General features: G+C 38.2%; 1 protein-coding gene across 1 annotated transcript in view; it reads left to right on the top strand.

The window, feature by feature from the left end:
- PCSK5 (proprotein convertase subtilisin/kexin type 5) overlaps positions 1 to 13,502 on the top strand; it is a 255,130-nt gene that overhangs the window by 162,731 nt on the left and 78,897 nt on the right. The window contains exons 11-12 of the mRNA XM_010568726.1: positions 3,095 to 3,212; positions 4,287 to 4,475. Coding sequence (XP_010567028.1) covers positions 3,095 to 3,212; positions 4,287 to 4,475 — 307 coding nt within the window. The remainder of the gene's footprint in view (positions 1 to 3,094; positions 3,213 to 4,286; positions 4,476 to 13,502) is intronic.

Raw genomic sequence — 13,502 nt, 5'->3', positions numbered from 1 at the left:
AGGGACAGTTCTGCCCATGCACACCATGATCACAAGGACATCAGTTTTCAACCCTTCAGCTCAACAAGAGCAACAGTCTGCTCCTTGTCACCAGCTTACATTACACCAACCTCACATTCCTATTCTGTCTCTGAAAGGCAAATATATTCTTACAAAACAGCCCGGTACCTCCTCTGACATGCTCAATGATTCCTAGCAACAGCTCACACTAAGTGGGTACGTGCAAGGTCCTGGGGCATTTTGCGCTCGCAGTCAGCTTATCTCACTCTGCAATCATCAGTACCTTTCAAATGTTGCTTTTCTATCTGGGTTAGCAGAAGTGAGCTCAGTACCATTCGTATACAAATCAGTGGCAGTTCCAGATGTTTCCCAGAAGACATTTATGGCCCCATGTGGACCGCTGAGGTAATTTTTAACTTCTGGGAGAGGCACCCTGGCATAGAGTTCACAGCAGTACTAGCATATACACAGATGAAGGAGCGCAATTTGAAGGCAGTAGGAAAGAAAATCTGCTTTCTTCTCCAAGACACATGGGTTCAACTACTTTTGTTAACTCTGTGATTCTTTCCTAAATTGCTGTTATTTAGTCTTTGAAAATTATGGGCCTCTGCTGGTACCTGCAGCTGCTAACCAACCCACTGGATCAAGGGCTTTGAAGTGCTAACGTTGCAGACAGCCAAATGTCAGCTGCCTGGAAGCTTCCCACATGGAAGGATTTAGGAGTACCCCTGACTGTCAGGAAGTTTTTATTTCGATGAGAAGGCCTTTCAAGGAAAAAATGTACTTCTCTTTCAGCTGTGGAAAAAAGAGCCAACAGGTGCAGAACTTCTCACTCCCACCTCTGCTCTCATGCAAGAGAGTTTAAGCATTGAATCATGCACAATTAACACAAACACATAACCTTGGGTGGTAATTTTTTCTCCTGGATGAAAAATGAACACAATTCTATCTTCCAAGTAATTTTTAATGTAGGAAAGATAGAAAGTTCACTCTCTAGATTTTATTTGTATTTTTAATGTGCATATTAGAGCAAAAAAAATCTAGGGTGAAGTGACTTAAAATCTATGGAGTTGAGTAGAAATTTGGCTGTTCTTTGAGCTCAGTAGTTCAGTTGAACACCCAGCATCTTACAACTGGACATCCTGAGCACTAACCCAATGCAAGTTGCTAGCTGTCAGGAATTAAAAATGCATTTTCCGTGGGTTAGCTCAAAAGATTTTTCCATTAATGAAAAATTATTCCCTCACTGTTTAAAGGTAGTCCTATACAGAGTAACTGTGTACAGTTACAGACTATGTGAGTTAAAAAGCTCATTCCTTCCACTGTTCTTCAGAGCAGACAGAATGATTATTAATTAAAATTTTAAATATCAGAGCAATGCATGCAGTGTAAGAATAGACAAATGACTTCACAGATAAATATGCTCTCAACAGCAGGTGCAGTTTTTGCAAGATGACATCTATGACTAAGGAGTTTTTCATCACAGGAACCATCTTCACAGCACAAACAGTTTCTCCATCTAAGCTTTCCTTGCCCTTTTTCTGGCTGCCTCCACCCACGTCTAAAAATAGGATGTCTCTTTCCCAGTCCATTTGTTTGTGGAATACATTAAAGAGAATTCAGAAGGCTGAAGGAGGGCTGAATTTAATTATTTTCATATATTTTAGTCATTGTGTTTCATTTCTGAAAACTGTACCTGCCTCATTTGGCAGAAAAGCTGTGTTTAGTTTTCTCCAAATGAACATTGCCATGCTATGTGCACTTCAGTTTGGGGCTGAAGGGGAAGGACATGAGAAGAAAACCAGTTCATTACACAGTTGTTGCACGTTGCAGTATTTTCCATTGAGGAGCCCTCTTCACTTGGCAGTTTCAGACAGTATTAGATACTGCCATATTTGGAAGATGGAATCCTTAAGCACTGATTATTTTTACACTTTGAACTGTTATTTGTTTGACAAGGTTGGGGTTTTATTGGATGGAGTCTTTTGAATTCTGGTTTGGCAATGAATAGAGGCTGCTTTCACAAACTCTTTGCAAAGTGCAGTTGGAAAGACTTACACCATGCCTTGTCGCATTTCTGGTTAAAATAGCACTTAAGTTTTTCTGAGGGTTTTCTGGTGGCACTGTCTGTGGTAGCAAGCAAAACTGCTTTATTAATATTTGTGATCTAAAATCCTCCCTCTGGAAGCTTTTTTCTTTCACCTTCTCCTGTCAGAACTTTACCAAGAGCACCGATTTGTCACAATGAAACAACATAGCTAGCAGCTCTTCTAATTCATCAAAATCCATTTGCAAGCTTCTGTTTTGATTGGAACAGCAACCAAAACCTCACAGCTGATTCAGCAAGTGAAACTTTTAGCCTTTGTGAACTGCTGGAACTCTTGAAATAGTTACATCAAGTACTCTTAAAATTACAAAAAAGTGAAAGATACAGAATTGGCACAAGGCTGCTGGAAATACTTCACCTTGTCTAGGTGTTGGGCATTTGAAAGTTTGATTTTTTTGTATCCTAAGAAAGCTGATGCTTTAAAGCCTTCTGCTTCTTTGAGTAGAAGGCATTCAGGCATTAAAGTTAAATTGCTAGGCACTGAGTTTCTTGCTGACTCTCCATGGCACGGAAAACTGGTACAGGTGAGCATGAAACATCCAGGAATGACTGTCTCAGTTACCTTCAAAGTTTACATACATGCATGTGGTATTACAATAACAGAAATAACCCTTCTCTGATTCTTTACATGTTTTAACATTATGTCATATAAGAGGACTGGGCTGAATTAAGGCACATGGACAAAGTGCAATCAGAGGCAGTTTTACTCCCTGGCACTCTGCAGTTCTGGTCCATGCTCCTTGTGGTAAGGCAGTGTTATTCATGACGGTCATTTGCTGCTTCTGTAATAAAGCAGTGAACAGATTCAGTGAACAAATTAGATATGGTCATTATTGTTTCAGGCAAGGAGATTTTTGCGCTTTGTGCAAAAGCAAGGAAGAATTACAAAAGAAGCAGCTCCTGTTAGGATGTGACTCTCAGGAATTAGTCTGTGAAGAAAAACAAAGTTTGTGCTATAATTGCAACCATTCTGTTTGTACCTTGCAGTGAGCCACCTCTATGGATTTGGACTGATGGATGCTGAAGCAATGGTGATAGAAGCAGAAAAGTGGACAACGGTCCCTCCACAGCATGTGTGTGTGGAGAACACGGATCGGCAAATCAAGTAATACCTGCTGCCCAAACTCTTGCTGGCATAAACTTATGGAAAGATATTGGGTATAATTTACCCCTCCCTTGCCTTGTGTATAATGCGTCATTTTGAAAGCTATACTAGGGGTGTCTGTCACATTCACAGATGTCAGGTCATTTACCTGTAAACATTGTTCCGTGTAGTGCTTGGAGAAAGGCCATAGTTTAAAGAACGCCCCAGACGTTGAAGGTGTAAAACAAGCCAGGCTGGATAATGATTGATTCTGGTATAGATGATGCACCAAAGAAAAAGAATGTTTGGTGGTATGCACTGCAGTCACCTTTGTAAGATGCATGCATAATTATCAGTCCAGGATCTAACAGGCAAATACTATTTTCATTAAAATACTGCATGATATTGTCTCTCTCAGACAGCCTCAGGAGAGTCGCTAGCTCAGAGGCTGACTAAACTGCTTTCTGCTTGCTAGGACAGCATCTATAGAACCAAGCTTTAGAGCAAAATTCTGTATGTGCACTCTGTGGATACAGAGACAACATCAATCAGAAGGCACACTTCCAAAGCACTAATATTACTGTTTGATAAATATTCTTGACAGGCTTAATCCATAACTGGTATAGACTGCAAGGATGTCGTGCCAATTTAAACCAGCTGAGTCAGATGCCGTTTGGTACAGTTAACATGTAATACTTGCTATTACATAAGCAAAGGCTGTGGCTATGCCAGGCATTTCCTGGGGCTTAACAACCAGCTGTGATCCCATGACAATCCCAACAATTTTCAGCTGGCCACTAATCCACAAAAATGCTCTGTCCCAAAGGCTTATTCCTATTACAGGTTTTTCACTGTCCTTTTTTAGCATGTGTACATGCTTAACAGAAAGCCAGGTAGGTGCCATTAGCTGCAGTAAAATAATTACCCTGTGGTGATAGTTTCAGCTGTGAAGTGTTAAAACTAATAGTTATAGGCTACTGACTTCTCAGAAACAATTGTCCAACACTGTAATTCATTACTAAGCAAAAAAAGAAGTTGTCTTATTTTGCAGAAAAAGCAAGAATGCTGATATTGTTTTATATGCTTATATTATAGAACAATACGACCTGACAGCGTTGTCCGTTCAATTTACAAAGCCACTGGCTGTTCAGATAATCCTAACCACCATGTGATCTACTTGGAGCATGTTGTTGTGCGCATCACTATTACTCACCCTCGACGTGGAGACTTGGCAATTTACCTAACCTCTCCTTCTGGAACTAGGTCACAGCTCTTGGCCAACAGGTATAGTATGACAACACAACTTCATAGTCCAGTCAGCATGCAGAGCTTGCACTGAGATTGCAGCATCAGCAAAGAACAGTCAAGTCATTACAGTAGCTTCACTGACAGACACAGGCTGGTTATTTTTTCTGAAAGAGTTGGGGAGAGTGAAGTGCAAATGAACTCAAAGATGACAATCTCTGTCTTTATCAGTAGAAGAGTAGGCTGTAAATCTGTTGAACGACATCGTCTCCAAAACAAAGATTAGTCAATTTCAATAGTCTTTTGTGGCTCACCAATTAATAGATGGCTGGAAAATGTGAAGAAAATAGTAACAGGCTCAGTGTTACAGAAGGAAGCTGAATGGAAGTGTATTTCTACATATTTTTCATTTTTCTCCTTTCTTATCCTTTGTTCACTAGTAATAAAAATCAGACAGAATAGCAGTTCGCTACTACTATTTTCTTTAAGCTTTGTGAATATGGTTATGACTCCTGATGTTACCAATTTCCATATCCTTTTTTTCCCCATACATATTGAAGTAGTATGCTTAACCCATGAAAGTCTCCTAGTAGGACAACTCTGAGAAGTTGCACTAGTACTTTGAAATTAAGGGGTCCATTTGTAAACAGCCTATTAAAATTTTTAAAAGTCAGCCATTTCCTTCATTGCAGAGATCTGTGATAGATACTTGCTTTTGAATGTCCAGCCACTCTAACAACCACCACTAAGAAAGATCAGTCCTTTTTCTCATCCTGTCACCTCTGTGTTATGTTCTTGGAGAAACTGTGACACTGCATCAAATTGTCCCTTTCTCTCCAGACTGGACTCAAAAAGTATCTCTTTATACAATGCAGCATTGCCAACATTAGTACAATTTCAGTCCCTTGAGGTGAGGTGCATCATTAGTATTTGTCCTGAGCAAACTGAAAAACTTCCCAGTGATATTTCTATTTCTCCAGTCTACTAGCAGAAATTTTCTTGGAAGAAAACATTGGCAGTCCTTCTCAGATAAATCTTGCTAAATCAGTGATCAAGAGCAACTGCCTCCTACCAGAGATGGTTAAAGCACTAAGAAACCCCAGGAACCTTCTCAAACTCTACCACATTTCCAAATGTGCAGATAAGTTACAGTTACAATAAGAAATGCTTCTATACTTCTCCAACTGACTAGAAAATCTTCTTCCTGCTGAGACCATACTATGATAGGGAAAATTTTTTCCTTGGTGACTAGCAGATTTATATTACTGCCATTCTGCTGTACAAAAAGCATGGCTCCCACAAAAAAGTTGATGTTAGCCGATGTAATGTATCTCAGAAACAGCAAAAGCTGCCATGTGTCAAACCTATGTTGTGAGAACTCTTCTGCTATCACACTCAAGTCTTCACAAGTTTATATCCCTAGTCCTACTCTGCAGGGCTTTTAATGAATTGGGAATGGCCTGCTTTCCAGACTGCCTTGTCATCTACATTCCCCAAGACAGATCTGCTCATAGAGTCACTATCTAGGCCTGGAGACTTGTGTGTCTTCCTGTCCCTCAGTGGCAGAAGGACTTGTCTTTCTTCTTGAACGTAAGGACCTGTTTTGGAGACAGGTGGAGCTCAAATGGACTTGGTTCTGATTGAAGTGTGAACCCACATTTTCGTTAGAAATTAGGTTAATTTAAAAGAAAAGGTTTACTGAAAATACTCTTCAAGCTGTAGACATTAATTCATCAGATGGAGAGAAAGTTGTCCTGGAATTTTGGAGCCCTCTAGAATATCTCCTGTGTTTCATTAGGAGTGTTGTCAGTTCATTACTGATAAAGCATATGGGCCCACACATCTATGCATCTCCCTGCAACACTGAACAAATTATTTGTCCCCTGCTAACCAGTGCAGAAGCAGACTTCTACCCTCTAAGCAGTTATGAAACAGGCTTGTGTTTTTCTGTTTCAAGAAATCCTTCTTTAGTTTTCTATTCCATTTTCATGCAGCAGTTCTTCCCTGCTTCAAAATGAAAAAAATTAAAAGTCCTCCAGCTAGGTATCCAAACAAAATAATCTCGTGTAAACCCAGTGGTCTTAACACAGCTAACTTTTGGCTCTAGGCTTTCATGTCTTGCAGCTGACTCACAGCAAGTGGGAGATAAAGACATTCCAGTATTCACAGTTCACCACTGGTGATGACTGGTATGTGGAATAGGTACAAAGTTTAATTCAATCAGTCTCTTTGTAACCCCTGCACCTTAGAAAGTAATTGTTTTTTGTACCTGTGGTAGACAGAGAGAACGCATATGTGTGTATTAAAATAAGGTGATGTTCAGCTGTTTCTTATCCTATAGTATCAGAAGGCTAACCAGAAAACAAAGAAACTTGAAAAGCCTTTTAATGTTTTGCCACTTTCCAAAAAACAGGTTATTCATGACAGACCAAATACTCATACCAGAAATTCCCTTCCCATGCAAGCTTCAGAGATATACTGACTTGTAAGTCACATATGGCTGAAACAAACAAGTCTGGGCTACTAATATTAAGAAATAAATGTATTTTGCAAACTCTAGGTCTGAAATGCCTAGAGTCTTCACAAGGCCTTTCTTAAGGTAAAGTGATGGATATGGGCACAGTACTTTTCAAAATGGTATTTCAAGGCTTGTTTTATTTGGTCTGGCTGGAAGAAGTCTTACAGCTTAGTGGTCTTGCAATTAGTAGTATACTGAGTGTTATTGAGTCTATATGTTTTAGCATCATGTTATAAAATGAAACTTGGAGCAGGAGTGTTGTTACTCACTAATATGAGAATTTAGTTGCAAGGCATTTGATTTTTAAAGTATTATTGATGAGGACATCAGAATAAATGCATTCAAGTACAAGTAGCATGCAGGGATGGATTGGCAGCAAGTGATCTGGCAGTTTTTTCTATAGGCAAAGGTCCCACAGGCTGTTTTACATTGCTGCTACCTGACTGAGATGCTTTTCTCAGACATACAAGACCTTTTAATGCACACGTACATGATTAATAGCAGCAATACCAGCTGTTTTTACTGAACCCAAGGAAAACCTCATTGCTTTACCATTACTCATCTGGGTTTAATTTGAACCAGTTTGCTGGTAAAACGTCTTAAAGTGCAAAAGGTATGTTTTACACATGTGCACTTCTCCACCAATTCTGGAAGAAGAGTCATTGTGTAGTTTCTGGTGCATTGATGAGTAGGTCCCTCAAGGCAATATCTGGCCTTTTTTCTGCATATTTTATCCTTAATGTTGGCATCCCATAAAATGACTTCAGTAAGAAAACTTGTTAGTCAGAGGCGATGTGGATTCCTTTGCAGGCATTTGGTGGATTACACTGTCACTGGCTTGAGCCTCATGTGCATTCTTCAAAAACTGCATTACAGGGAACATCTGCTTTGTTGTTTGGAAAGTACTAAACATGATTACATTGGATGTACTGCAGCAGAAGAAAATACAGGCTTGGAAAGCGCTAGCTGGTGCGAGGATGAGGCTACAGTTAAGTACAAAGGGGAACAGTATCCCCTTTTTAAAAACAATTGGCCATTGGATTTGGCAGCATGGGTTTCTGAGTGTTTTTGAGAGATACCAAGGTCAGTTCTAACAAACAGTACAGCAGGGCTGTGGAGGAGAACTTAAATACAAAGAGGATAGAAGAAGCAACCTTAGGGCTCGTTTGTCTCCCACTGAAGTCATGACTTTTTTAATTCTTGCCCTTTAAATTTAAAGCAGCTGCTGCCATTCGAACTGCGTAACTGAAATTTTTTAGCCACGTGGTGGCAAGTTTCCAGGCCACTAGCTTCCTATGCTTATATGGCACTAACATTAATAATACCTCTGTTCAGTAACAAAGGGAAGTATTTTCGTGACCATCTCTTTCCTATCATGAAACCTTAGATAATCAGTAAATTTTAATAACACCCTCCTCTGCAGGAAACTCTTAGATCAAAAATAAGGTATTCTCATCTAATCTTTCTTGCTAGTTTGCTTCATAAAAAGTCTTGATGATCAGAAGTAGAGCAAATGTTTTCTTTATAGGAGTATATTTTGATTTCTGGACCAGTCCATCTTACATCTTTATTGCAGTTTACACATTATACTCTTAATAACAAAAACATTTCGTGTATCCAGATATGATGAAAAGGATAGGACTAACCTTCACACTGAGTTTTACTGTCACAGTAACTGAAAAGGACTCTGTGGTGGTATTATTAAGTCCAGGATGAGCAAACAATAATCCTCTGCTTGTACTATGTCTACAGGATGAAGCAGTTCTTGGAAAACTGTTTCTCCCAACTCATACTTGCTATGTTTTATTTCATTCAGGTTGCCATTTCATTTTTTTCCTTTTTTTTTTTTGGGGGGGGGGGGCAGGGGGCAGAGTGAATAGACATCCCACTACCCTTCTACCAACTATTTGTTGAAGTGCAGTTGCAATGTCAACACCTCTAGAAAGATTTTTTTTTTGTTATACCCTGGCAGTATTAGCAGTAGATAGGGTCGGGAGCTCTGGGGATACTACAGACACAACATCCATTTAGAAAAAAAGTAATTTTTTTTTTTTTTTTTGCCAAAGGGGAAAAAATACTGTTGATTTGCTCAGCTCTGCAGAAAACACTAATGAGTTTTATCTGCAAAGGAGTGAATGAATGCATGTAAGTGACACTATCCTCCATGTAACTCTAAAATTGATCCTGTAACTTGCTCAAGGAAAGATGTGGAAGAAGAATGAAGTGCAATATATCTGAGATTTAGTGTGATGCATGCCTTTCTTTGATGACTGAGACTAGTAAAGAATTAATCAGGGATCTGTAGAGTAGGCATGTATTGGCTTTTAGATTTCAATACCTCAAGTTCAGTTTTAGTGGAAAATTAGAACCCGTCATTAAAAGTTTGACTTAATTTTCCATAGCCAAAGTGGGAGTGAAGACAAGTGGCTAAGGACATATTTAGGATCCAGCTAAATGTCTCAGCTTCTGAGGTCTGCATTGAACCAAATAGAAAAGAGAGGAGCTGTTTAAGACAGGCTGAGGAAAAATGCCTAGGATTTCTACTTCCTGCAGATACGTTTGCCCCAGCTACTATAGTGAGAATGAATTAATCTTTTCCCAGCCTTTTGAAAACTAGCGCCATCTCAATCTTACTACAATACTTACTACATTGAGTTTCACTTGGAATAAACTGGGTTGTTTGATGGACAGTCAGAGTCCCCTACTGCCCTTACCCTAATCAGATGTCCCTTTTCAAACCTAGGATGGGGTAGGAAGCCTGTATATGTGGCACCAGCTTCATTCATGCTTTTGCATTAGGATTTCTGCCTGTTTAGAGTGATGTTTCTGAAGGTTTACTGAAAATTCAGTAGGAAAGCACATGCAGCTTTTAAGAAGAGAGCTGTAAGTATCGCCACGCAGCTGGCTGACCAGTGTGGTGTGTGGAGCTCAGCAGCCCCACATGACTATAGGTCATGATGGAGTATTTCATGGGGGATATGCATAGTCTCTGGGGATAAGCTCTCCATATCTAAAGATGGTAGTTGCTGTACTATCCACTACTTCAGGCTGGCAGGCAGTGTACCTTATAGTTCATGCTACTCTTCTCCAGACAACATTATCATGACAGCTGAGATCTCCATTGCTTCATAAAATTAACTGTGATAACCAGATGTAAAATGGAAATTTAAAAAAAAAAGTGTACACATACATTTTAATATATCTTCTTTAGATCCACATCCAGAAGTTTTAAGTGATCTTCCCTGACACATGTAGGTGAGAAAGTTTCTGAAGTGCTCTCTGACCATTTTCTTTTTTCCTGAATACTTCAGTGCAGGTGGGCAGTAGGGTCTGACTGAAGCTTTGGTTAAGTCAGTTTGAGGTGTCTTACATCTCACAGGGTGCTGGTGGTTGCACCCTGTGGAGAAGAGCTGCTCTAAGGAGAATAGTTGACAAAAGCATTTTCAGGTGAGCAGCTTGGGAAGGCATTCGGTACTCTTTTCAAACTCTAAGCTCACTTGAAGTCTTGTGACCAATTAGACTAGTGAGCAAGGACTACTGGCCTGTCAGGCTGCCAATTTAGTAGGCTGGAGCACGTCATAAACAAAGACTGCTGCTACAGAGGAGAAAATAGCCTTCTCTTGCCAGCTACTCCACTGCAGCCACAGCCATCAGCCAGTGCAGGGCTTCCTGGCTCTCGATGTGGTAAGTTCAATATACAAGTATGGCTGTCCGTCAGGTGCAGTGGCACCTTCTGAGATGAAAAAAAGGTCTTGATATTAAAAAAGCTCTTTTTTAGGCATTTACCTTTTATTGTTTGTGATGGGTGATGGTGGTGTTACCAAGTGGATCCCCTGCCCCCACTGCCTTTTCACACATAAAACATAAAACAAATTCTTCTGAGCATTTAGGAACTTAGAGATTCTTTGCTAAAAAGCTGACACCCTTGCTTGTTTGTTTTTTTAAAGCTAGTAGATTTAACTGTGAGAAACTAGCCTTATGTTCCCACTTGTGGAATTCCAAGAAGGTGGCTAATTGTCTTCCTCTGGGTGTAAAATTTGATTACAGATGAGTATTTCTGCTTGAAGTTATATTCTTAAATAGAAAGGTGATGCAATTTCTAGGCTGAAGTGGTAGCTGTAGAAGAGGCCAAGACTCTGAATTTGTTTTAAGGGAATAATTATATTACTCTACAACCCATAACATACATATTCTTATATAGACCTGCATATGGCATGTGATGAGTATATCATAAAATTTCTCAGAGACAGAAGAGTCATTATTTTTAAATGTAATGCTATTCATTATAAGCAGCAGCCCATAATTAGTTTCTCTGGATGTAGTCAATCATGTAGTCACATCCACCCAAACTTCAATGTCCTGTTACTAAGATCAGTCACCTGAGTAATTGAATAACAGATCTGGCATTCTGTTGTGGTTATGTTAACAAATAAGTTATAAAGATTCAAATGCTGTTACTCACTTTGGTACTTAAAAGCTTGTTACATGTATGAATACAGACGTTGCAGATCTATATGATCATGGTCATAAAAATGATCAGATTATTCTAATAATCTTGTTTAACTATTTTAATCTATAATAACCTGTAATAGTCAACTAACAATTCATCAGACCATATACTAATAATTTACTAGTCCATGATAAACTGTGTTTAAGTGTGTCCTTGATATGAATTTTAACTTGCTACCAATCTGACAAATAAAAAATCAATTAACTATCTGGACTGGCTCCATGCTCCTTAAAAGATCCTATTCCATATGTATTTCTTTCTGAATAAGGAAGAGTACACCTGAACATTTGATCACTTCATTTATTCATTTAACACCACTGAAAAGGAAATCCATGTACTACCTCACAGGTTCTTTGATTTGAGAATTTAGTGAATAAGCAGAGCAACACAAAAATACTTGGACCATTGAGTATGTACAACATACACAAACAGAGCCTCAGAGTCAGTATCCTTCTACTTTTTTTTTTAACTGTTCTTTTGATCTCTGTAGCTTTTTGACTCATTTGCAGATTCTTTTGTAGAAACACAGTTTATACATTAAAACATTCCAATTTAAACCTTACTTTATAAAATTCAAACCATTCCCAAAGAAGTATTCTTTTCAAAAACTAGTTAATTTTCTATGAAAGAATATTACTGGATTTTCCCCATTTCCATGGATGGATATATGAAAACTTACAGTTTCAGCCATAGCGTATTTAAGGTAAAGGTGGTTTTATATACCTATGATAAAGTCATAAGGGATTTTTGTCTCTTCCTCCCAAAATTACTCAAAAGAATGATGCAATATTAAAATGGAAATCTGACAGCAATTTAAAATTCCAAAACATGACAAATAAACACCATTAAACAAAAAATACTATGGGAAATATTGGACTTATTACAGTAAAAATAAACAGCAACTTGTGTTTCTATGTATGTGAATGGAAGCCCAGTGAATACAGAATTTACAATATAATTCAAGAGTATTTACATAATACTATATAATTTAGTTGCTGCAATGGCAAAGAGAAATATTGCTGCTTTGATGGATCGACAGGGTGTTTAGAAAGTATTACATTAGTTATCAGCAAAACATGGTTTGACAATTTGACTAATTGTTGGAAATAACCTACATAATGACTTAAATTGAACATACCCACATGCAAACACTGGGTAATATCTGCGTAATAATTTCTACCCTTTCAGTAAATGAAATTTGTGCTACATGTTTGCGAGATTTGCTGTATTCAAACAACTGATTTAACAGTGTCATGAAACAGGCCAATTCTGCTGGCAGAATATATATGTATACACATATAGACATACACACACAGAGGTACAGAACTGCTTCAGAAGAAAATCTCACCCAATTATCAATGAAAATGAAGCCTAATTCTAAAAATTTTTTTTTATTTAATGTTATCAACACTAGTAAAAAAGAGTACTATTATAGGCATTCATTTAAAATGGAGAAAGGTTGCACAAATGAAAGCATGAAAATCAGCTTTGGACTGAGTCCTATAAAGTGCACCAGGCATGCAGGTCCACACAGGCCCTATTGCAGTAATAGCAGATATGCAGTATGCCTCTGACTGACCAAAGTTTTCAGCAAGAAGTACGGCATTTTGTTCGCATCCTGTGTGGCAATTTTTACCAGAAATTGACATATACTCAATTACTACAAAAGTATCCTGCTTTCCCAATGTTTGCTGAACTTCACAACCTTTTGAGAATAAAGCTTGAAATTAGCTTAGAAAATAACGGTAAAGAATCAAGTGAGTGCAAAGATATCACAATATTTAGTCTAGTACTAGATTTTTCTCTATTTTATGGAAAAGGGGTTTCAATCTATTGTATTTTCTACTGCAGACATCTTGTTTTGTGAAAAAATATTTAAACATAGCTATTACCAGTGGAATTTCCACACATAAAGACCAAATTAAAATAGTGATAAATATGTATACATACCTACATATGTATATATATGCTTATATATAAAATAGATATACATGAATATATTATATATATGCATGTATCTGTATAGAAATCTATACAT

Source organism: Haliaeetus leucocephalus, unplaced genomic scaffold (assembly GCF_000737465.1).
Source record: "Haliaeetus leucocephalus isolate CR32 unplaced genomic scaffold, Haliaeetus_leucocephalus-4.0 Scaffold251, whole genome shotgun sequence".
NCBI lineage: Eukaryota > Metazoa > Chordata > Aves > Accipitriformes > Accipitridae > Haliaeetus > Haliaeetus leucocephalus.
Note: the sequence above shows the minus strand (reverse complement) of the source record. Positions and strands in the feature narration are given on the sequence as shown.